Source organism: Cricetulus griseus (genome assembly GCF_003668045.3).
Source record: "Cricetulus griseus strain 17A/GY chromosome 1 unlocalized genomic scaffold, alternate assembly CriGri-PICRH-1.0 chr1_1, whole genome shotgun sequence".
Taxonomy (NCBI): domain Eukaryota; kingdom Metazoa; phylum Chordata; class Mammalia; order Rodentia; family Cricetidae; genus Cricetulus; species Cricetulus griseus.
The window spans coordinates 15,569,328-15,592,297 of record NW_023276807.1 but is presented as its reverse complement, the minus strand read 5'-3'; the positions used below and the strand labels follow the sequence as shown (position 1 = coordinate 15,592,297).

Here is a 22,970-nt window from a genome sequence, read left to right as displayed (position 1 = left end):
AGATGAAATCCAATAAATACCATACTATATGAATAGTACTTTTGTGTCTTGATTATGTATTGGTCCCAAAGACTTCTGTGGTGAAGTATTGATCTTCACTGCGGTATTCACAGATGGGGCTTTCTGGAAGTGCTTAAAGTTTGAGGGATCTGATATTAACTCACAATGTGTGGGCTAATCCATTGGTGGAATTGTGATTGGCTGGACTTTTGGAATGTGGTAGAGGGAATGGAGGAGGGGTCTTCTTGGAGTGAGTAGTAACCGATGATGTTTCTTTGATGTGTCAGTCTTGCTAGTGACTCCTCTGAGCTCAGCTGCACCTCTACCACATGCTCATGCCCCAGTGGCTTTATGCTCTAACTCTCTACCTTAAGCCCAGAGCAATTCTTCCTTGCTCAAAGTTCATCTGGCATCAGACTGAATGCACCTGAAAGTGAGTAAAACAAGAAAAATATATCTGTTTCAGGATATAAGTTACTTTCTCCAGGTATTTTCTTATCATGTTTAATAGCTAACAGTAGGAAAATTAATATAGTATCTGACTCAAATTTTATAAATTTGAAAAATTTCCAAGATGAGTCAATGTTAAAAATCAAAACAATAGTTATCTTTGGAAAGTTAGTATAGCATCAAAGATTAAGAGAAAAGGGGATCGGTAATAGAATTTTTTCTCCTTGTGATTATTGACTTAACTTCTGGCTTTATAAATATGATCATTTGAAATTATTTTAATTATACTAATAGTTGTATGGATTTTCCTGTAGAACTTCACATCAGTAAAATTTAAAATGAAAACAAACTTTAACAACTGGAAAATCTCTCATATTGCCTGATGTGAGGAACATTTTCTCTAATTTGTAACTAGCACCTGGATATAAACACAAGAAATAAACATCAATATCATTTGACTAAAATGACAGAAATCAACAAGCTTCAACAGGCTATAAACACAATGTTGCTTGATTGCTGTATAACATGAAAAATGCAGATATGGATATAATTTATAAAGTACATTTCACATACACATAAGATTAGCAAAGATCCAAAAGTTCAAAAATATGAAGGAAAAGAATGCATTATTGATGCCACTATAAATTATTAAAAAGAGAGGAGGCTAGTCTAGAAATATCTCTCAATATTTAGAAATTCAATGTTATGCTTATGGATATTTTATTAGATATGCATTTAGATGTACAAAAACATGACATATTTTCTCACTCTTACTATTAACAAACATGATGGCATTCTTAATATGTTTCAGTGAATGCATGACCCAAACACACATAATACCTTGCAACATCATTTGAGTCCTCCAAGCCACACATTATTAAATTTCCTCCCAATTAGAGAGACAATGTGGCCCATTTCTGCATATCAAGTGAATTTGTATGGAAGGATGACCTGACCCCACACAATCCTCTACCCATTGAACTACAAATACCTAATGCACAAGAGCTCTGGGGAAAATGTGGAATAGAGGACATGAAGGAATAGTAGCTATAATATAATATAATAATAATAATGTATACATGAATTATTTTCGGTGTATATGTGTCCCCAAGTTCAATAAATTCAGTTACCTATCTTTTTTAAGTTTTAAGTAATTATTACTATACTTACTGTGATGTCTGTCTAGTCAATGTTTATATTTTTAATATTCTCTAATGATATATTCATATTTGGATCACTATAAATCTTATTCATAATAATATAATTAATTCACTAATTAATAATACTCTACCAATAACCAGAACCTATTGAATATTTGTAGCATACTTCACAATGTCTGAAGGGTTTAACAAGTATTAAGCAACATAATTTCACATTACTTGCCTGAGATAGTTAATATCAATCTCAGAGTGTGAATGAAAAAAAGTGAGAAGTGGTGGGTTTCACCAACTTTACAAGCTGAGTTGGTCTTCAAATTCTCCCTTAGAAACGTATCTAAATATTCTACTATTCAATGACATTTGCATTCCAGAAATCACTCACTGTCAATGATAAGGAGTATTTATAATATTCCTGAACATATTTGCTTGCACTTGTAACTCAGGTTTTGTTTTGTTTTTCGAGACAGAGTTTCTCTGTGGCTTTGGAGGCTGTCCATGAACTAGCTCTTGTAGACCAGGCTGGTCTCGAGCTCATAGAGATCTGCCTGCCTCTGCCTCAGATTTTCTTATTTTCCTTTGTTTTGGTGCCTAGTTGTCTACTCTGTAAAATGTTGGCAAGCCCTTGTTTCTGTTACTTAGTATTTTTATTAATTCTTTGAGAATTTCATATAATGTACTTTGATCAATCACTGCAAAGTCTCCCCGGGCCACCTACCTATTCATCCAAATTCGTGATCTCTTTTCCAGTCTTCTTTTAATGTCTTGTTCCTTACTCTGAAATACCAGGGTTCAGTGTGAAGACAGCTGGCCTGGGAGCTTTGAATGGAAGCCCCTGTGCAACCTGAGGCTATAGGGCAGTGTTCTTTTAATCCCATTGATTTTCTTCATGCTTCCCTAATAGCTTGGAAGTTTCTCCTGTAAAAACAAATTTTACTTTATTTGTGATTTGGCCTTTGCTTATTGGCACATGTATGAGAGACCTAAGTATCTCATTTAAGAAACTTGGAGCTATTATATACTCCGGTCAACGATTTTATGTCTATGAGTCCCCATGTTGTAGCTGTCTTTCTGTGACTGACTTCTTTTATGTACTAAGACATTTTCTAATTCTATCAATTTTGCTGTAAGTGGTAGGATATGATTATTTTTGTGACTGAATAGTATCCAATTGCATTATAAGTTCTACTGCACTATAGAAGAGTGCTGGACAACAATACACAATAACTTGCTCTAATATTTATGAATAGCAACAAAAGAGATCTCAAAAGGTTTGGACACAAAGGGATAATAAGGAGATGGAAACATTCATTACCTTGATTTAGTTAAAAATGATATATACATATATGCAACATGACAGTGTAATGCATACATGTGTATGATTAATACATATTAGTAGCCTTTTGAGTCTCAGGAGATAGAAATGTTAGTTATCTTGATTTAATATCATACACATATATACACACTCATAGACACACAAATACACACAAATGTGTAACTATATCTTCAGAAATAAAGAAGAGAGCATATTTCTGTTTCATCTCAAAATTAAGCTAATACCTAGGAACAAGTGAGATGAACAATGAAAAAGTAAACCCTTCCCTTGTCATATTGCCATCGTGACTGTTCATACACAGAGCCTCCAAGAATGTCTTCTTTTGTGCTTAATTTAAGAAACACACAGAGAAAACTTACTGTTAGCTTTCTGTATTAAAAATTTGACTTTAGCTAAAAATATGAACATAATTTGTTTATTAAGCTGGGATTGTGTCTTATTGAAAAACTAAAGATTATCTATATTTTGAGTTTATCTGAACACTGGACTGGAAACACAAAGTGCTGTCAGAAAAATTGAGATATTTGAAAGCATCTATCAAAATGAAAGAGTGATCATGCATAAAATTCTTTATTCATCATCAATTTCAGTAATTATAAATTCTCATAAAGTTTATTTCCCTTTGCAATATATTAAAATGCATTAGAAATTTCTCAGCAATGACTTTATTCTGTTTACTTTAGAAAATGGAATGTGTTTTCATGAACAGAGTATGTTGGTTACATGTGCTTCTCTTTACCAAGATGCTAATGAAAGGAAGGGGGCAAATCAAGGAGAGAACTCTGTCAGTGACAAAAACTTCCTTAGTGCTTTTGCATTTGAATGGAAATATATACTCAGATAGGAAATACAAAATATACTCAACATTCAAAAATATGATATCTAGGGATAAGGCAAGAGATAATGACTTTACAGTCAGAGAAGGCAACAATGCTGATTTAATTCATGTAACCCAGCCAGCAACTTGACTTTCAAGGGGTTCATGAACATCAAAACATCCGAGAGGGTCATAAGCATGTCCACACTACCAAAAGCAAAGATTTCTTTTAAATATATAGTGTGATGCAGCAGGAGGGTTCATCGACATTGCTTTAGAAACCTCATTGGGGAGAAAAATGAAAACAAAATAGAATGACAAGAAGGAACAGCTCTAATTTTGTCAATATTCAGCTGGAAAGTGTTAGTTTGCCATTTAAAATCACCAGGCTGTCAATATTCTGTGTTCAAATATGCCAACTGAGGATAAATTTAAGGTCATTCATGAAGGCATAATTTATTTATGTGTTAAATTATTATTTACCCTGCAACATATTCATTAGCAATAGACTACATAGTAAGAAAGTTCATGAGCAGCAAAGCTCATTTTTTGTTGACTTAAAATATAGCTTATCATGACAGCCTTCATAGTAATTTGGTTATTTGTGTGTTGCTTTAACTGAATGTGAACACATTCAGGGGAGAAACTATTCATTTCTCTTTTATAGCCAACTCACCTAGAAGAAATCCTTCCATCTGAGAAATTTTCAGTAAACCTAGTCATGCTATAGTTTGTGGTTTTCAGGTAATGCATTTATATTTGTATCTAAAATCAGGGGCAAGCAATTATCATGGTGGCACTATATTCATGGCCAGAAACTCACCCTCAGGACAATGTATAATAATGTACCGAGGGCAAGAAGGGCATTTTAGAAGATGGAATCAAGGTTAAAGAATACTACATCGCTAAATTATCGTTTTTTTTTCTATAAAAATATGTTCATTCTATTCTTGAGTGGCCTCACTGTATTTTCTGCTGCCAGGCAGTGACTGCCCTTTATTTACTCCCCTTCCTTCTCATTTAAATATTATGCATTAGACTATCATTCTTGATTTTACTACTTTTTACTGCCTATGGGCTTTCTTCTTCCAACTCATTTAAAAGGCATTATGCTTTGATAATGGACTGTCTAAAGATGGAACTGAATTATAATTTTTTTCAAACTTCAATTTAGTCAGTGCCAGAGGCTGCTCAGAGATATAGATTTTCTCACAAAAAGTTTTACTCTAGTTGAACTCTTGCTGTATTGTTTTTATTGCAAAAATTCCAGAGTGTAACCATATGAATATGCATGCATAATTATGTAAATATGTCAACAAGTATTTTAATGTTATAACTAAATTATCTTTGGAATAATACATAATTATAGGATGAACATTAAAGAATAAAAAGGTCATAGGCCTTTCTTTGACAAAATAGTTTTGTCCATCTCCCAATACTCACTTAGTCATTGCTTAGCCAGGCTGGTCTTGAACTCTTGATACTCTTTCCTCAGTTTTTCACAGTGTCTGACTAGATATACGTTCATGGCCTGCATTTTTATAGTTATGTAACTTTGGTGGTGACATTACTTAACTTCTCTGAGTTACCATTTGTAAAATGACGACAAGACTTACAACTCAGGTCAGAAGGTAAGGACAGTGTAAATCACTACTGCAGTCAAGAGCCTTTGGATGCATTGTTCTTCCCTTCAGAAAACCGAGAGAATATACTGGACTAAATATAGGTGGTGTGTGCTGGGGAGTTTTGTCTAGAATACTTCACAACAAAATAAATTTTCATGTTTGCACAAAAACTTAATCTGCTTTTGAGTAACAAAATAAAATAGAGGCATGAAGAATTCCTAAGTTAGCTACTGATGTTTCTACAAAATATTATTATGAAGTTTATAATTATGTTAGCATTTTCTATCTGATTTCTGATGGGTGGAGCACATATTTAAACTACATGCAAAGGATGAATAGCTTGATGAAAGAATGTCCAGAAGTGAAACCTTGTCTCCTTCTCAGAAATGCCCTTGTTCAGTCTCTATCCAATCAGTCATCACAGAAGTATCCCCCATGATGATTCTATCAGCAAACCTTAGATTACTTTTTAATATTGCTACATTTCCCACTCTCCCATGCTCATTGTATCAAGTCTTCTCATACTGTACCTCAAAAAACTGTCTAGAATCATTCCTCTTCCCCATAAGCTCCATTACTATAACATTCATTTAACTATTAGAGCAATCTTCTGGTTATTATGCATAATAACCAAAACAACCCAGTGCCCACTGCTTCACAAATGTGGTTGTTTGCTTTCTAAAAGAAAAGAAAGAGTGACGTAATCCAGATCTTGTCATAGTGGTTTCTGAAGCTCAGGGCCAGATTCTGTCCAGCTCATGACATGGAGAGTGACTCTCAGGCTCACTCCATAGTGCCCATCCACAGCAAGAGCTTCAGACAGCATATGCAGCAGTGTGCTGGAAGGGCAGAGAGGAGTGTGCTCCTTAGAGTCCCAGAGGTCATCCAAGATCCATAGAGCACACACTCCCCATTCAGCCAGCTTATCTACCTGGTAACCTGGCTTTTGTTTTCACCAGGTTCTTGCCTTCCTTTCTACATAATGTCTCAGTAGCACCCTCCTACTATTCTGTGCTGCCATCCAAGTATGTGTTAAGATGATTTTCAATTGGCAGCATTAGCACATGCAAGGATCTGTCTGATTGGTTTGTTTGGTACCATTCATATTCCGGATAACCACTTGTCATCTTTCAGGTTTATGTTAATGAAACTTCTCCAAAGAGATCTTCACTGAGAATCCAATAAAGTCACTACCTCTCTATTTCTCTATCGTGGAGCCCACTTTTCCTTCTAGGACTATAATCTATAATGTTATGGGCCATTTCCCTTTTGATTGATTTCTACCCAGCTCATCTACATATTAAAAATTCTGTGAGGATAGAGACCATGTTTCCTTACCAGAAAGAATGCATTCATAGAAAGGGCTGATAAAATATCAGAAGAAAACAAAAGATAGAAGAAAAACAGAAGAGAGAAGGAAGAGAAGGAAGGAAAGATAGGTGAGGGAGGGAGTAAAGAAATATTATAGAAAATAGACTTCAAAATATGGAGATATTAATATATTTTGTGAAATGATTGATGGTTTGACTTTCTCTTTCTGGTTGAATATTTTTCAATTCCATTATCTCACAGTCATAGCTTAAAAACAACACATGTAATTCAACAACATCAACAGAGTGAGTAATTTGACCATAAGTATAAAAACAATCAGCATTGATTGTAAACTCTCTTTAGAAACAATATTACAAGATTTGTATCTACTTCATCTAATCCCCTAATGAAAACAACACTGAATACAAAGGTTTTAAATCATTTTCACATTTCCTTCTAAGAAAATGTCTTTAATGAGTTTTGGAGTGATGTATACATATGCAGACAGGCCTTTATTAAAAAGATCTTGCATGCATCTTGGCAAGTCGGGAACGAAATGTAGAAATTTCATCTGCATAAGTGGTGCCTTAAAAAGCACTTTGCTTTTGTACTTATTCATGGGAAAGTAAAATACGCTATAATTCCTTCTGCCTGTTCAGTAATGAGTATGGAAGTATAGCAAAAGCATAATATCCTCTACAAATTATTTTAACTGTATTATGTCCCTACCTAACTTGGGGAAGTTCTGTCAATCCTAAGCATAACTTGCAAATGTAATTTGTTTAATTTTTCAGTACAAAGACATTGCTTTGTCTTTTTCTAGATGATAGATGTACCTTTGATAATGATTATCAAAACTGAACTCAAAACCAAAACTTATCACTAATAGATTACATTTTATTCTCACAATATTTAGCCAGCCAAATCTGTACTTCATTTATTTAAAAAGTGACAGGGGATGGGGAGAGAGTTCAGCTGGTAATGTGCTGGCTGTGCATCCATAAAAATCTGAGGTTTGATCCCTTGCTCCCAAGTAAAAAGCCTGGTATGAGAGCTCACATCTAACTCCAACACTGAGTGATAGAGAAGAGCAAATCCCTCAGCCAGCCAGCCGAGACAGATTGATGAACTCCAGATTCAGTGATATGCCCTGTCTTAAACAATGATTTGGAAAGTCACAGAAAAAGACATTGGAAGGTGACCTCTGGACACCCACATACACATGCTCAGACCCGTATAAACACATACACATAGCACACACAGAAAGAGAAGGGAATTTTGAAATTCTTTACCGCTGAAAATACTTTTGGATTTTTCTTTCATCATTTCATTTCTTCTTTTGGTTTGCTTTAAAGGAAATACAAATTTCCCATAAGCTATCTTTGAAACTAGTATCTTCTTTATTTTTCTAAAGAGAGTTTCATGAACAGGTGAAACTATGTGTCGGCAATACTTTTAGCTAAGCTATGTTTTATTTTTAATAGAAGACATATATTAACATTCATGGGATGGAATTAATATTTTTACTCAGTCATGTTTCCATTTGAGAGCTTTGTATAGTTAATTTTTTATGTTACATTTCTTAGAAAAAAAGTTATAAGGAAAAAGCCTTAAAAGAGCTTGTAAAAGCCATTACCCAGCAAGCAAATTTATGTTCACTTAAGTGAAGGGCAGTTCTTTATTGACTAACATAATTATGAATATGCATACTTCAGAATTCATTTAAGTGAAAACATGGATGGACTGAATAATACCCACTACAACAATACTCACATTCTAAGCAAGTGACCTGTAGTAATGTGGAGATTGTGCTCCGTGAGTTTTCTTCCTGTTATAGTAGTTCTGAATAACTATTTACTGTTTTCTGCACTGAAGGTCAGAGACTGAGATGGACTAGAATGGCTGGGTTCTTTCTGAAGCAGGGTGATACAAATAAGTCATATTTGGGGGGTCAAAAATGATTATCAGCCTAGATTGCTGATGCTTTATGATACAACCCTTCCCTCCTGCAGAATTACCCTTATTTAGAGACTGATTACCATGAGATATTGCTTATATTTGAATCCTAGATGTCAACAATGACTTACCCCTGTGATTTACTATACTTCTATATAGTGGTAAGCAAGTCATCAAAACTAAAGGACACCAAAACAGGGCAGACACAAAAATGTCCAAATTTCATTGTTTTTAACCTCATTGTAGGCCCAGATGAAACATCTATCCTTTTAAACATTGCCAGTTTTTAAAATGTCTGTGACAACAACTATTCAGTTTCTCACAAATTGGTCAATTTAAATTTATCAGCAATAAACAAAAGTTATCATTAAGACAGTTAAGAATTTTTGTGTTTCGGCTTCCTGCATTTTCACTGGAAAGTAATTATTTTATTAACAAAAACGTCAAATTTTGTAAGAAAAATAAAATAGTATCTATCAAGTCAGGAAAGATATTACACATACACACACAAGAAGGTTAAAGAAAAGTGGAAAATACTTTCAGAAGATAAATAATTTTGATTAATAGTTTCATAGACTGTAAGAATTGTTCTAAAGTGGAATTTGGTGAGGATGGAGGGAGAGAAAGCAAAAACCAAACAGCTTAAATGTGTTGTAGACAGTCTGAGTAATTTCCCAAAAGATTAATGAAAGAACAGTTAGTGATGGCAAGTATATGATAAGTTTGATATAATTAAAGACTAATTAATTTTTTCCTAATATCAGATAGTACCAGTTTCTTATTTCAACAGTGTGCTTCAGACGTTAGGTGGAATCTAAAAAAGGAGGCAATGAGATCCCAGACACTGCCAAACTTTGCAATTCGCTTCTGGGATTCTCCACAACCAAGATAAAAATTAGTGTCTAAAAAGCACAGGAAAAATTTTATAGACACAGATGAAAAAAATATGATAACCTTACCCGGGTGTTGGTGGTGCATGTCTTTAATCCAGCCTGGTCTCCAGAGCGAGTGCCAGGATTGGTTCCAAAGCTACACAGAGAAACCCTGTCTCGAAAACTGAACAAAAAACCAAAAGGAAATGATAACCTTAACTCTGGCAATAATGTATTCTCACACAGAAAACACCTTGCTCCTCAGAAAGCCCAGAGTTGAAGAAAGGATACTAAGTGTATAATGCTTGGATGTGCACTGGAAAAAAGACATCCATAAGACTTCTAAGAAACGGGGCTTTTCTCTCTCAACAATGAGGAAAAGCAATATAAAAAAGGTAAAAATCTTCTACCTTTTGAGGGGAAGACGAGTCCTCACCTCTGCAATCGCAACCCATAAATAACTGATGCTTCCACCAATGAGAAAGTTTCCTAGCCAGTTTGAGGCCAGACTTCTCTATGTCCTACCTCCAGCATGAGTAGTGTCTTAATAGGGTATTGTCACCTAGTTACAGTATACAGCAAAGAGCACCAGAAATAAACTGTGTTGTTTAAGGTGTCTCTGGATCCTCCCTGAGCAATTACTCCTGGGGATGTACTCATGTCAGTTACTGAGATTTACATTTAATAACCAGTGTCTTCTGAGAACATCACTGTTTGCCAAACCAGGGTACTTTTGCTCAAACTCCACTTTTAATATGTGATTTTAAAAACATTAGCTTAAGAACTAGAAGACTTCCATATCCTTTGTTGTAGCTAACCCACTCCCTAATCTCTTATCCTTGCCAATTTTATGTCAAGTTGACACAAACTAAAATTGTCAGAAAGGAGGGAACCTCAGTTGAGAAAAATGCCTCCATAAGATCCAGCTGCAAGGCATTTTCTTAATTAGCCATTGACTGAGGAGGGCCCGTCCATGTGAATGGTGCCATCCTTGTGCTCCTGGTTTCTAGAAGGCAGCAGGCTGTGCAAAACTGTGGAAGCAATGCAGTCCCTCCAAAGCTTCTGCACCAGCTCCTGTCTCCAGATTCCTGTCCCATTGGAGCTCCTGTCCTGGCTTCCTTCAATGATGAACAGTGCTGTGGAGGTGTAAGCTGAATAAACACCTTCCCACCCACTTTGGTCATGGTATTTCATTGTAGCAATAGTAACTCTAACTAAGACAGCTCTCCTCTCACCAGTTCCCCTACCTCCCCTTAAATCTTTAAACTTCAGCATTGCCCTCCTTTCTTTCCATGCCATGTGTGCTTTTATATCTTTTCTACTTGATTGTGTTTTTCTTGGATGACTGCAGGCTTCCATGTAACGTGTTATGGATTCTTTATTTTGGTGAAGTCTTCTGGCTATTCTTCCCCATCTCCTATTATCTCCACATTGAATTTTTCTTCCACAATGTTTCCCCTCTCTACTTTGATTTTTATAGATGGCTTTATAAAGGAGCCTTTAGTGACTCATAATATGACAGAAAAATTGTTAATTTTCTTTTTAATAAGGGAATGTCAATCTCTGCTTGAAGCAAGCACACACGACCCCTTCCTTAATGAACTTGTACCATAGCTAGTTCTAATGGGAATGCACCAGTAGCGTAGGAATTATTTCTGTCATCCAGATTTGATAATTGCTACATACAACTATGCTTTTCATTGCAAACTCTTCCCTAAAAGTTAGACGGCATGCTTAGACCCCATAGGCTACATCCAGCTAGAATCTGAAAGATATGGATATCTAGGACACTTATAAATTATAACAGCTAAGTAGCACTAATAGATGATTCTTGTAAAAGATAAAAATATCTTCTCATGTTTGTTGACATCTTCCCAGGGAGGAGGATAAAGAACTATTCCACCCAGACTTAAGAACTCAAATGTTTTCTAAAATAAAACCCTTTTTGAGTCCCTATAATCTCATGATCAGTGCTGCTCAACCTTCCTAATGGTTCGACTCTTTAATTCAATTCCTCGTGTTGTGATGATCCCAAACCATAAAATAATAATAAAAAGTACAGTGACTTCAAAACTGTAATGCTGCTACTGTTATGAATCATAATGTAAATGTCTGTTATACAGGATATCTGACCTCTGTGAAATGGTTGTTTGACTCCCAAAGAGATAAAGACCTACAGGTTAAGAACTCTGCTTAAGAATATTAAAGATGATGGGCCAGGCTTTGTTGATTCCCCATGGGAACCCTTACCCTTTGAGAGCAGTGAACCAGGTGAGGTGTGTGTGTGTGTGTGTGGGGGGGGTTGGTGTGGAGGCACACAGAAGAGGCTCTGTTCCATCTTGAGTTAAAGTCAGTGAGTTCAAGCCTATTCTTGCTCCTTTAAAGATAAACAACAGGAGGTTTAGCCTAAGGTATAGCTACTGGATGTCTTGACCTTCCATACCAAATTACAGGATGTTTGAGTTAGGGTGTGGTGACCAGATGTTTTGGGTATTGGGAAGGTAATTACACTTGCTTGTTCTTTGTATCATGGTAAAAAAAGTCTTTTGTCCCCCCCCCCTTTTGATTGGGGTATATAAAGACTGTGAGTAATAAACTTGGGGATTTTTTCAATATTCACTGAGTGTCCTCCCAAATCTATCCACTGTTTCTTGTCTATTTCTTTCCTCAATCCTCACTCCTCCTTTAAAACATGAATGGACAAGTTTGATGGACTGGATAGCTGAGCAGGGGTGGGGGAGTGGGAGGTGGGGGGCAGGAGGAGGGAGGGAGAGCTGTGATGGGAATGTAAAATGAAATTTAAATAATTAAATAAATAAAGCAAAAAAGATAATGCTACCTACACCTTTCTAAAGAGCTAAAAATACTTAAAATAATCTTCAATTAATTAGAAAGACAGGCTCTACTTACATACATGTACGTGGTTGTAACCTTCCCTTATATTTGGACTTTCTTGATTTCTATTCTCTTATCACTCTCAGCACCACATTCTCAGAATATGATCATCAGCTTTGTTTTTGATAGTTCATGGGATCACAATGCAGAGAACACACTACACAAGAATGGCTCTCCTAGGGAAATCATGCCAGAGCTTTCTTGGGTCTGGCTCTTTCATAAGACAGTGTATGGCATGTTTATTTTAATTATAGTTAGACCTTATAGTTTAAATACTGTAAAGTTTGTATCTTCTGAGATAAGAGAGCTTGGAAGTAAATTTCCTGTAATACAAGGATTCTAGCAGCTCACACAGTAGGGACCCAAAGCATCATCTTCATCCTACGGATAAAACAGGAAGCATATGAGATTTCTCCAACCCAGGGACTATATTGATGATCAATGTGGTGGAGCTTATCGAAGACTGATCAATAATTTGTAGCATAGTTTTTAAGTGGGAATTGTGGTAGGAGAGTATGGTAGTGAGGAAAAAGAGGTATCAAGATTAATATATGAAAGAAACCAAGGATAGTGAAAATGACTGGAAACTCCCAGACCATGCATCAGAAGTCCTACAATCTACAAATACTGAAGAGGGCAGTCCCTATGAACATGACACTCAGAAGTTTGAGACTTTCATAGCTTCTGTCTTTCTTCAGCTCTGGCCCACTCCAGAGTGTTTCCCCCTTAAATGAAATCTCTTCATTTATAGTACTTGAGAATCTTGAAATGCTTCATTCCAGGCCTACATACATCAATCAGTAACACGGTTGTTGTTTCTATTGTCTCTTCTAATCAAATATATTTAATGTTCTTTTTTTTTGAGACAAAGCTTCAATGAATATTCCAGGGTAGCCTCAAAATCATGATATCTACCTCAGTCTCTGGAGGACTAGGAACAGGTACGTCCCACTGTATTTTTCAATAATAGTTGTTTTAATAAATGTATGCCCACATAACTTTAAAGAATAATTGAAACCAAAACACAATGATTTATATTATTGTTTGGAATTTAGAGACACATAAATAATTCATTTTTCAATTTATGTATTTATTTGATAAACTTAAGATTTTGTAATGTTATGTGTTTTCAAAATACTACTAACTTCTTAGTCAATTTGTGAGTTCAGTGCACAGTACAATGGGCACTGTATGATAAAATGGACATCTGTTATTTCCAAGGCCAGGTAGTAAACCATGATGCTTCAAATGATTTGTTAGTTATATCCACTGAGGTTATTTTGTTAACATTTATTTTTATTTGTTTATTCTGAAGTTATATCACATAGAATAGTGGCAACATCATGGAAATGTCTTATTTATGAGCCTTATACAGTTTTCCTCAAGTGTTAATATTCTGCCCCACTCACTCACTATATTCTTGGGTCATGTTCTGTTTCTGTATAGAGTCAAATTATTTTTTTAATTTTAGAATAAAATCAAATATGATGGCCTTTTATTCCTCAGACATTTTATCTACTTTCCCTAAAGCAAGGGCAGTCATTTATTCAATCATTGTACAAAGAGGAAATGAAAGAAATTTGAATCATAGATATTATTCATGTTTTGTCAGTTACACTGTTAGTTTTTTTAAAGAAAAATATAAAAACAAAATCTGTTCCAGGATCTGATCCAGTATTGACTTGTTTGTTGCACACTGACATGGTTTTCATTGTAATCATCAGTTCTATGCTGGTTGGATGTTTGTAAGTTCCTGTCCCCACAGAATCTGAACTATGACATTGCTCTGAATCCCCATGTTTAATTATTCCTTTCTCTCTCTTTTACTTAGAATGGGTGAGTTCTTTGTTTTGGATATTTTTTTTTCTTGAGACAGCCTTTCTATATAGCCAAGATTGATTTGAAATTCCTGGCTATCCCCCTCAGCTCTTAAGTGTTGTGGATGCTGAGTGTACTACCAGCCAAAGGCTGGGATGCAATTTTTAAATGTCATTGTTGTCTACAAATTCCTGATACTTGTGTTAGGTTTTATTAAAAATTTGCCATATTAAGCACTTTGAATGTACACTGTAGTTATTTTAAGCATATTCAAGAATTTTCACAAGCCATGTTAGTCTCAGCAAACTTTAACTCTGTACACATTACACAGCTACCCTTCTCTTATCTTCTACCTCCAGCCCTGACAACCACCACTCTACTTTTTGTCTCTGAAATTTTTTAGTGCTACAGTTGGTACCTAATTTATAAAAATATTTTATATAACACTGTATGTTTATTGTATACAATGAAACAACACAATGATTGTATCATGTGTAGCATTATCTTATCACCTAGGTCAAAAATGAGGAAGCATGCACTAGCTAATCAGCTTGTAGTGATTTAAAGCCTTGAGTAGGATGGCATTCTCCTAAAGGATATTTTAATATTACGCAATTCTTCCAGGAGTGTCCATAAGAAATTTCCAAATTAAAATTAAAACTTAATCCAATCTTTCTTTTCTTGTGTTAGTCATGACACATATTGGTTATAAAAAGTTTTAATTTACCTGATTTTTTAAATTAAATTTTCTTGTAGCCTTTATCTCCTTAGTTTATACCAAATACAAGATCAGAACTTAATATTCTGTGTATAGAAAATATTATACATTGGTGTTGCAAGCCCTTACTTTAATATGTTGATCTCAAGAAACAATCAATACTTGAGCAACAAGTCAACAGTTATTGGATTTAATATTAAGAAGACAGTCAATAACTTTGCTTTGGAGTGATGATAATGACAGCTACCTTTTCCTCACTCATAAGGAATCTGCTATATGCACCACCAACAACATGCCAACGGGGTAGAGGGTTAGTTTCACAAAAATAGATGATTTCAACCTCAGAAATGCTTGTATTGCTTAGGTTGTGAAGTCACTTAAAAATTAGGACAGCTTCTTCTTTGGACTTTTTGCTCAAATTGTGAGCATTCAGAACAGCAGTATCACAACTCATTGGCTGTGCCTCAACCCCCCAGCTCTTTTCTTTCTGTCCCACTTCTGCTGACCCTTAATTATATGCCCATTTCTCCTAAGGTATGGCATGACTACTTTGAAGTTTTTCAAAACCACCATGCATATATTTAGGATATAAAGTGTGAATATTAACTTGTGCTGTGACATATTAGCACATAGCAAATTTTGACTCTAAACACTTTAAAAATCATTGGCTTTTCTTCTTCATTCCCTACTTCTTTATATTATCTTCATAAATATTTTATTAATTCTTTGAGACTTTAATATGATTTATTTTCGTCATATTTGCTCCAACTTCTCTTAACTTCTTCTAGCAGATAACTTGAAAACTGAAACCATTTGCAGTATATATTATCCTTGATAGTGATAGTCAATATAGCCACATTATCATTCTTCATTCCCTTTTACAAAGGACTTTCAGCTGGGCAGTGGTGGCACATGGCTTTAATCCCAGCACTCTCTGGAGGCAGAGGCAGGCAGATCTCAAGTTCAAGACTAGCCTGGTCTACAGAGTGAATTTCAGGACAGCCAGTTCTACACAGAAAAACCCTGCCTCAAACAGAACAAACAAACAAACAGAAAAACCCCAAAGTACTTTGTTTTATGTTTTTATTGATACGTGTGTAGAGGGAAGAGGCATATTTATATCATTCTTGAGTGGCAAATGCTTGTACCTGTTGAGACATTTACAAGCCTTCCCCATTCACTTTTATAACCCTAAACTATATCGTGCAAGTTATTAGAGAAATGAACTGATAAGTGTCTTGTAAATTTAATGAAACTAAAAGAAATTGAACAACAAAACAGAAGCTTTTCACCAAGGAGAATCAGCCAGACTATTAAACAAATGAAACAAATCCCCTAACATTTCAATTCACAATTATATGAGGTGATGTGCCTATTTCTTTGAAGGCTAAACAAATATTGCACACATGAATAGAGGATAGCAGTCCTCCATTTCCAGTTGTTGGCAGTTTTGTTAATCCCTCTCTCTCTCTCTCTCCTTTTGCATGCATCTACGTGATATTATGTTCCTGTAGGTTGTTAGAGGACAGAAGAAAGCATCAGTGTGCTGCTTTCATCACTGTTCACCTTTTCCTTTGAGTAACTGTCTTCCAAAAACCATGATTCATACTTTCTAAGATAGTTAGCCTTAGAAATCCTCCTGTCTCTGTCCACCTCAGAGATGGAGCTACAGGCATTTTGGGGAAACTAAGCTTTCTATGAGGGTGCAAGAGATCTAGTATTTGTACATGGAGTTGTTATTGTGAGTCAGTTCTAGGCTAGTATGTCATCCAAAAAGTTTATAAAAACAGTGAAAGAAATGAAAATCCTGTATCTTATTGAATAATTCATGATGTGTAGATTTTACTAGTGTGATAAGTCTGATTAAATGTCTTTGATACTGGCCTTTCTCACAGGATATGTGAAGGGACTAATATACAGCTTGCACCTTTATCATAGAACATATTCTACATAGTGTATGCCGCAGGATACAAACTGGCTTGAGGCGTTTCTCATAACAAACCACTTTTGAAATAATGGTATAATAAGCAAAATCATATTTTAAAAAAGTCTTTCAGGACTAGAACTCAGGTTGAAAATCAATTAAGGGATGATATGATTCTTCCTAGCATCTGAAGAGGGAGGCCTACAAGTAGTTATAATTTATTTATGTATAACCACAAATACTCTATTCAATGATAATTTATTTATAGGTTATCAATTTATTTACATTTGTATTTATAAGATGTCCTCAATCCTAAGTGTGCTCTTAAAATATTTAATACACAATTTTGGTGGCCACAAAATGGCCTTATGTGAGTAAGGGGACAACACACAGTGATGAGGAGTCACCTACTGGGAACATGTGGATTTGAATGTGGATGAGGGCACCTCTGTGTAGGGCATTTGAAGACTGTCTTCTGTGGCTCATACCATTTGGAAGTAAACAATAAGAAATTTGGGTTCTAAGGGTCAATGTAGCTTATTTATTTTGATTTTATGATGTCCATCATGTGCTAAATTAACAAACTACCCTAAAGATTAGGATTCGTGCTGGTTTTGTGTTATTTCTGATGATTTGTCATGTGTTCCTGGTTTCTTTTGTCATCCTCATTAGAAAACATCTCTACCCCAACCATGAGAGGAAATGTAATGTGTCTGTCTTGTCTGGCAATGAACAAACCTCTAATTTCAAGTTCTGTCCCTAGACCCCTTTCAGTATCTATAAACACTAATAGGATGGATGCATATAATTTAAATATCTACATACAGGAGAGCAGGGGAAGCCGTGTTTGCCATCCAAAGCTTAGGCATTGCTTAGACTTGGAGTTTAGTTTCAGATTTAGCACAACTAAGAGGCTTATTTTCCCAACTATGTAAGCAAAAACTGGTATCTTTGGGTTCATGCTTTTCGGTGTTTTTGTGAAACGAAGTGAGTTATCTCGTGGGCCTGAGGCAGTTAACATTTTAAAAAGTCACACAAAATCAATATAATATCCCAACTTTATCTAAAATAAATAACAAATTAGGAAAGCTTTGGACAGAATAAGAGAACTTAGAAAACGTCCCGCAGATTTTATGTGCAGGGAAAGTCGGTCTGGTCATTCCTTTAGAAGGAGAATTGAAAAGGAGTTATTTGTGAAAAGACAACAGTAAAGCGAAGAAAGACACATTCCATTTGAAGTAGGCAAGCTGTATTTCAGGGCCCTGTCTGTAAGGGAAAGAAGCATTTTTTCTCCCTCCTTTGTTGGTGATTCTTAAGTGTTAAATGCTCTTTGGAATAAAGGTGGGGCAGATATAAAGTAGTTCAGCAACATTCCCCATGACATCGAGAGAGACCATTACCTCTAAAATATGAGAACACCAGAGCGACTGGAGTTAGGCATCGTCTATATCCTTTCATTCACAGTTCTCCCCACTAAGTTTAGACAGTGAGTAAATAATCCGCGGGGATGGGTTATTTAGCCCCTAGAACTAATTCCATATTGCGATGTTGCACACTGGAAGCGTTCTAAATCTCCTAATAACCCCTTCATTTGTTCCTCAGTGGACATCCTCCTGCCCCTGGATGTATATAGGTCATGAGAAACTCCAGGCACAACCCACGTTTGGTCTTCGATTTCCAACTGTGACCAAGAGAGTGTTATCCGCGAGGGAAGGGACACCTGTGCCTCAGGGACTTCGGGGACACAAGTGACATCCATCACCTACCCGCGCCTGGGAGCACTCATTCTGCCTCTCTCAGCATCCCGGACACCAGGCGGTCCTCCCTGGCTCCTTGGCACTAGACAGGCCTGAGAATTGGGCCGGCAGAGGCGGCCAGGAGAGAGCGCTTGCACTTCGCATCACCCTCCCCTTCACAGCAGCCTCCTGCCACTCCGGCGAATCGACGTGCAGCCCCGCCCAATGACGGCCCGCCGCCTCCGCGGGAGCCCCGCCCCCTGGCCCCGCTTCCAATGGGAGGCAGGCGGGGGCGGGCCGCGCGGGCAGTCTCTCCAGCTGAGGCCGCGGCTGGAGCCGGGCAGGGGCGCGGGAGAAGCAGGTACCGGCGCGGGCTGCGCAGCCCCAGGCGCGAGAGCTGCGCTCACCGGAGGAAGGACGGTCCCCGCGGGAGCCAGGGACCGCGGCGTCCGAGCGGGCGGGGTTCGCGCCTGGCCGGGCACGGTCCGAAGTCCGCGCTATGGGAGAAGAGAAATACTTGCCTGAGCTGATGGCCGAGAAGGATAGTCTGGATCCATCTTTTGTGCACGCGTCGCGCCTTCTGGCGGAAGGTAGGACCGGCCCCGGCGCCCGCCAGCCCGGGCAGGGCGAAGTTGGGGAGGGCGGGCGCTCCGCTGGGCAGAAACTGTCCCCGGGAGCCGCTTCTGAATGCAGGAGCGCAGCGCGGGCAGCCGGACTCCTCAGAGGCTGCATTGCTGGAGACCCAAGCCCTGAGGTCTAATGACAGGGTGATGAGACCTGTTAGGGTCCTGGACAGGGAAACCAGCAAGTGTCAGGTGGTCCACCGTCACCCTTTCACTTCACGGAAGCCAGGGAAATCAGTTCAGGGGGAAATGCGATCCATGGAGTGTTCTGAGAGCGTCTTGGTCACAGATCAGCGTTATTTATTGCTCATTCTTTTGCGTTTCCAAGTGATTTTGGTACCCTTTAATCAGTCTTTACCCCCCGGAAAGTCTTAGAATTAATCAGCATTAAAGTAGGCATGCTCCTGTATTTACGTGAGCGTGGTAAGCAGGAGCTGAAGTGATTATAAATGTATTTGAAACGGGATGATTGGATACTCTGCGAGATATTGGTCCCCAGAAACGCTCTATAATTGATCAACTGTTTTTTTTTTTTTCTTTTTAAAAACCAGGTGTGCGTTTTCTTTTGTGTACCTGTGATGTTAGCAGAGATTCCGTTCCCAGAAGAGCATCTATGCCTTGCCTTTTGCATTGCTTTGAAAGGTCGTTTGTAAAAAGGCACACATGAAAACTTCTCTGTCAGAAATATTATCCCCAATTATTTCATTTATGTGAAACAATGCCAGCTAACTAAAGACACCTCAGATACCCAGTAATCTGCTTATTCCTATTTAACACAACTGCAGAATTTTTGGATGAATGTTTCATTAGTAATGAACTGCTTCATCTTCAAACTGGCTACAGTGCAGCTTTGTAGCTTGAGGTCTTACCACTGGAAGAAACAGTGACATCGGGCCCTTGTCCAGATTCTCAGCATTGAAATAGATTTGAGAGTTTGTTTTGCATCATAGAAATGTTTTGCTCCTCATATGATTCAGAGGCTTTACATGTATGTGACATTTTAATGGGTTATATTTTTTTTGACATATAATAACAAAGTATTTCACGAAAGACTGCCAGGAAGGAATTTATAATCATAATGTAGAAGATTTGAAAAATCTAAACTGTTTTCAAGGGAGAGAGGCTGGCTTTGTAGAGTACTTGGAGAGTGAAATGCAATCATGTTTAACACTTACGAAATAATCAAATTATAGTAAATGAAAGTGGAAAAAACTAAAGTCAAGAACTGTACTCTCTACTGTTAAAGAGCAACTGTATAATCATATAGGAATATTGAAAATGGATGACTTAATAAGCATTGACAGATTAAAAAATATCTTTTTTAGTTGTCAGTCTAGTCTTCAGAAATATTTCCATTCAATGTACAATGAAAAAAGAATATGAATTCATGATCATCTCTGACCTGAGTTATCTAACTGGAGCTCTCTTTGGGACAGATGGCTTAACAATTGATTCATCAGTTATTAATGTGTATTAATTGTACTTTCAAAACTTACAAAAGTAAGAGATGTAGGCGAAGGTCTTATCAGAGTGAGATGCAGGTATATTCCGGGCCAATAAAACAGTTACTAGAACACTAGATACCTTGCTTCCCCTCGCTTTTCTTTCCCGAGCACTGGATTTCTTGAGACCTGAGGAAACTATTCTAATGTACCTTGTAATTTAATTTTTTCCCAGCAGGGGGAAGCATGGCCTGCTTTTGTAATGGATCAGGAAAAAAGCTCGCAACTAGAAAGGCACCTCAGTAAGAAACAAAGAGGGTGCCTAAATTTCAGAGAATTCCTAATGAGAAAAGAGAAAGAAGGAGGTGGTAACAGCAATCTGAGAGTAGCCAGATAGGTACATAAAAAGAATCACAAGGCGCATGTCACTTCTGTAACTCTACCCGGGCATTTTACACATGCTTTCTAGAGTGTAAGGTGAGTGTGCTTTGGATTCTTAGGGAATCATAATGCACATGTTGCATTATAGATTTTTTTTCCATTGTCTCTTCAAAGGCCATTTGTGAAGGTTTCTAGGATGGCTGTAGAGATTTCATTTCTCATACCTGGCAATGCTCTGTTTGAAGACATCAGCTATAAATAAACCTGACACAGATACTCAAATGGAAGATAGGTGCATACTGAACTACATTTCAGCAGTGCTGTGCAGACAGTCTTGAGACTAAGGGGCTTAATAAAAATGGCCCAAATGATTCCATTCTTTGGGATGAGTTTTAGGAGCAGTGAATAAAGCAAGAAGCTCTTACAATGACTTCCTTTGCTTTGCAATCACTGATAGATACAAGCATTTGCTACCGCTTTGTGTTTCCAGTGGGGGTGATTCCAAAAAAAAAAAAAAAACCAAAAAACAAAAAACAAAAACAAAAAAAACAATAAAAGTAAATAATTAATGAATTTGACTATTATTTCAGGTCTTGAATAATACAGGCTGAGGTGTTTTCATAAGGTATTTGATTAAAATAACTCCCCCCTGTAATTTCAATTTTATGTAGTTAGCCATTTGCTATGGAAGATGTTTTTCAATGTGATAATAGAACAAACTCAGCCTGATTCTACAAGTTCTGGCCCAGGTCCGATTGTGCTTGAGCACTGAAGTTCCATGAGGTTATTTATAGCTATGCTACCTCCATTTAATTCCATGTTTATTTAACCTGATTTTGTAAGAGTTCCTTCCCTGGGCCCAGTTTTCTTCTCTCAGATTAAATAGTGAGACCAGGAAATCTGCATATTTCTGCAGTTCTTACTTACTCCCAGATGTTTGCTGATGCGAAGAAGTGATGTTTATGTACTCAGGGCAGAAAAATCAATAGCTGAACATTTTGAAACTTTCTCATTCCTTCCTAGTTTAGTGATTAATAATACATTTACTGCACTAGAGTGAAATTTGAGGCATAAACATTATGTTGGACAGTGGAGACAAGTCCATGTTCCTAATTCTATTTAATTACTTTGAAGGCTTGGGCCTTTTGTGTAAAATATCTGTGAACATATGCTTGTTTTCTGTTGAATGTGCTGTGTGACAGATTCACATTTGTTGATTCAATTATGATATTTTATACTTTCACAAGTATTATGAAATTCAAGTGAAAGTGACTTAAGCAAGACTTTCTTGCCTGTGTTCTTCGAAAATATCAATGGATTAGCCACTATTTTAGCTAACTTGTGGTGCTGTAAAATCAAAGATTCCCAAATAAAATAGTTGCTGAGCTACTTACTCTATGTACTCCTTTCAGAGTTTGTTGAAAACTTGACCTGGCAGCAGTAGTTAACCTTTATGTTTGCAGATCTATGAGGATTTTTAAAAATGGGACAAAAACAGAGATTTTTATTTGTCACAAATGGTAACTTGTCAAAGCTGAGTTAGATACAAATTCTCAGTAAGGATCACTTTAAAATTTAGATCATATACCCTAAATGTTTCCCACACACCCTGGTAAGGTTATAAGTTTTGGAATTTATTGGTATCGTGCCTAAAATCACTTTCTGATAAAAAAAAAAAAAAAAAACTATTCACACAGCTCTTTCAGTTGATTTTTTCTTGATGAATATAATGTCTTTTTTCTCCCCATAGATTCAGAGTAATCTTATTTACATTTCTGAAATACAATCAGAGGCACAGATTAAAATCTTGATATATTCAATCTGCATTCAAGCCAGTTAATGACATGGGATAAAGCAGTCTATTTCAGTGTGTAACACACTTGGTACTGCGTAGTGACAATTCCACACT

The 22,970-nt window shown here is 36.8% G+C and overlaps 1 protein-coding gene across 2 annotated transcripts in view; it reads left to right on the top strand.

Moving 5' to 3' along the window:
• Positions 1–19,114: 19,114 nt before the first annotated feature.
• Khdrbs2 (KH RNA binding domain containing, signal transduction associated 2) overlaps positions 19,115–22,970 on the top strand; it is a 409,392-nt gene continuing 405,536 nt past the window's right edge. For both annotated transcript variants that reach the window (XM_027392834.2, XM_035453236.1), the window contains exon 1: positions 19,115–19,205. In XM_027392834.2, the coding sequence (XP_027248635.1) occupies positions 19,115–19,205 (91 nt within the window). The remainder of the gene's footprint in view (positions 19,206–22,970) is intronic.